The sequence below is a fragment of the Phodopus roborovskii genome, unplaced genomic scaffold (assembly GCF_943737965.1).
Source record: "Phodopus roborovskii unplaced genomic scaffold, PHOROB, whole genome shotgun sequence".
Lineage (NCBI taxonomy): Eukaryota > Metazoa > Chordata > Mammalia > Rodentia > Cricetidae > Phodopus > Phodopus roborovskii.
In genome coordinates this window covers 103,861-107,302 of record NW_026125022.1, presented here as the reverse complement: position 1 = coordinate 107,302, position 3,442 = coordinate 103,861, and the positions used below count along the sequence as shown (strand labels likewise).

At 49.0% G+C, this 3,442-nt stretch overlaps 1 protein-coding gene across 1 annotated transcript; it reads left to right on the top strand.

Annotated features, from left to right (window-relative positions):
- Positions 1-1,663: 1,663 nt before the first annotated feature.
- Positions 1,664-3,089, top strand: LOC127227531 (epithelial membrane protein 2-like; the record flags this gene model as incomplete). Its single annotated transcript, XM_051192193.1, has 2 exons — positions 1,664-1,769; positions 2,941-3,089. Coding segments are annotated over 2 exons (255 nt in total), but the record flags the coding sequence as incomplete, so codon positions are not given.
- Positions 3,090-3,442: the final 353 nt, after the last annotated feature.

Sequence of the window (3,442 nt, the reverse complement as noted above, 5' to 3'; positions counted from 1 at the left end):
CAAAGGCTTAGTAACATCCTGGCCTTTGTCATTAGATGTCAGCGTCTTGTTCACAGCTGAAGGGGTGTTTTCACTGGCAGCTGTCTACAGGAGCAAAGTGGAGTCTGGAAAACCCATACAGGCCACCCTCTCTCTGTCCCCTGCATCTTTTTACTAGCCAGGCACTCATGTGTTACTAGGTGACTTGCAGACTCCCTGGCAGATCTCATGGCGCTCGGGGCTAGGGGGTGGGGCTCTGTAAATTCTCCCCAGGCCCCCTGACATAAGACTGTTCCCTTTTCAGTCCAGCTAACAAGCTAGCAAGAGAGTATTTTATAATCCCTGTCGCAGGCAGGAGGTGATGCTTCTTACAGAGACCTGGTCTTGTGCCCAAGGCTGGCTTCATCTGGTCATTTTTTGGAACTACAGAGACCGTTAGGGGAAGAAAACTGCTCAGAAGGTCAAGGTGTGTGCGTGCGTGTGTGCGTGCGTGCGTGCGTGTGTGCGTGTGTGTGTGTGTGTGTGTGTGTGTGTGTGTGTGTGTGTGTGCATCTAGTCCTTTAGACCCCCAGAGAGGTCTCTCTTCCTTCCACCGAGTAGACCTTGGGACCTATTTTAGGGTCACAAGGTTGGGAAGTGCTAGTCTTCATTCTTGAGCTGTCTCACCAACCATGGGACCTTTTTGAAATTAATTTCTTAGGTTGTACAGACAGCTCTCACAAGTGGCATCCTCATATGTGTGTGACGTTATACTTGTCTTCATTGGCCCCCTCTCTGACTGCCCTTTCTTGCCCCTCCCATCCAGCTGGCTCCTCCTCCTTCCTTCCCCAGTTAGTTTCCCCTCTCTGCTGTCTTACTATGTGAATTCCATTACCTTCTATTTCCCTCACCTCTCTTAAGTCCTCTGTCTCTGCCTGTTCCTGGACCTTATACCATAAAATACATTCACAACACTTTCATAACATACAAATACACCACACATGTCTATTGTCCACCACATATATAACCACACATGTTGAACCCACCTATGTATACACTACACATACACACACACACACACAACACACACACACACATACACACACATGTACACATACACACGCATATACACACCACACATATACACACACATACACACGTACACATACACACACACATACACATAACTGTGAAGCTAGTTCTTCATATGAGACAAACCATGAGTGTCTTCCTGAGCCTGATGCATTCACCCATTTTCTTCTGCAATGTTATGATTTTATTTTAGTTCCATTGTGTACATGTGCCACATTTTTATATGTGGACATCTAGGCTGGTTCCATTCCCCAGCTACTGGGCAGACTGTCTCCTTTTGATGTCATCCTTTCTTCTACACATTGTCCCCGATGTTCTATGAACCTGCCTCCTCTGTTTACTCTGATGGCTGCTAACCTAGCATGTTTTCCCCATGGGTCATAAGAGCATGGAACACCTCAGATCTTTCTGAAGGTTTGCAGCCTGGCATCTCATGTGGGTCTGGGTAGCAGACCTGCAAACTGACCTGAGGCCCTTGATTCAGAGAGACTTGCCTGTGGTCTGCCCTCTAAGAAACTGTGAGTGCTGAGTAGGGGCCACATTTACTCCTGGACTCAGCAGGACTCGGGAACTGTGTCCCCTACTGAGTGATTCTTCTCAGGCCCCTTTGCAGGCCTGGTGGGTAGGAGAAACCTTCTCGGCAGACATTTGGAGAGTGTGCCCAAACAGCACCAACTGCACAGAACACAACGACCTGAGCAGTAGTGACATGTTTACAGGTGAGTGTGTGTGAGCTGAGCTTGAAAAGCCCCCATCTCCCTGAGAACAGGCTCTGCCAGGGCCACCCCAGCATGCCCAGGTCACTCCACTTGCCCTTGTCCCTTGCATGTCAGGGCATGAGCCCTGGAACAGTCAGCTGTGCTGGGAGCAGGGTCAACCAGGACAGCTCATTGTGCCCAGAGGCGGTGGTTTGGGGCCTCTGCTGTTTGTGTTCCGTGTTCTCTGTGTGGGATTATTTCCATGTTATTGCTCTAAAATCAGGGATCTATTTCTACCAGCTAAACTCAGCCTGTTTGGTATGAACCATGAGCTAAGAATGGTTTTGACATTTTAAAAGTTGTAAAACAAACAAAATCCCCAAAAACAAAGAAAAAAAAAAGCCTTGAGAATTGAACATACTCCTAGCAAACCACATTGAAAACAAAGCAGAGCACATTCTTAACACCCTACAAGGTCCTTTGGCCCATTCCCCCAATCCCTACCCAGAGAGCCCTGCCTGCCTGTGGATGATTTCTCACTTCTCCCTGGTGGCTTCAGAGAAGTGGGAGTCAGGCAGGTGATTGTGTTGGAGAACATATTTGTTCACCATAAAGAATAAGGAAGCAGGGCCAGGTGTTCTCTATGGGCCACAGCTGTGCAGCTGGGATCCTTGCTGTAAATTTCTCATTGGCCTTAACAAGCTGTGCTCCCTGCAGCCAGTTTCAGGCAAATCTATGACGCTGCAGGTTGAGCTCCAAGTACACTTTTAAGTCCTCACGCCTGAGCCAAACAGATCTGAGCCATGACCCAGAGCAGGAAGAAGTCAGAGTAATGGGTTCTGGCTCCATCTTCTGGCCACAGCGGTGTTTTGGGCAAGTGCCTGGCTGGACACTAGAGGAGGTGGGCTGGAAGATTCCATAGCAGCACTCACTAGTGTTCAGCTGGATGGGTGTATCTAGTCTGTGGCCTGTGGCCCACCACAACTAGTGTTCAGAGGGCCCAACCAAGGCTGCAAATCTGCTTCAGACAAGAGCTTTCCCCTTGACTGTACAGGTCTCAGCGTGACGTCTGTACATGACAATGTTATGTTTCCATGTCCAAAGGTTAGACCGACATGCTTGACTGTAGGCAGTATCATGACCCATCTGTAATGCCTCGGTCCTCAGACATGACTTCGCCTTCTACCCACAGATTACTCCATCATGCAGGCCGTGCAGGCCACCATGATCCTCTCTACCATCCTCTGCTGCCTCTCCTTCCTCGTCTTTCTGCTTCAGCTCTTCCGCCTCAAGCAGGGAGAGAGGTTCACCCTGACCGCCATCATCCAGCTCATGTCATGAAGTGAGACTGAAGCAGCCCCTACTGCCTGCCACGGAAACAAGAACGTCAAGAACTGAATCTTTAAATTGTGCGTTGTTCAGAAAGCTGGCAGTCTCAGGGGCCAGAGCAAAGCCTGCCTTCCGATCCTTTTCCTGGGCTCCTCCTTATGCAGAGCCAGAGCAAATGAAAATCGATTCCAGGTTCAGGGTCGCTGGTTTCTGAGATTCCCCTTTCCCTCATCCTCATCTCTCTTGCAGACACCAAGGCCACAAAGTCTTGCATTCCTTCTCAGTCACCAATTTGGATGACATCTAGATTTAAGGTTAACTTGGAACAAACAGACCATTAGCAGCATGTACACACAGATTCCTTC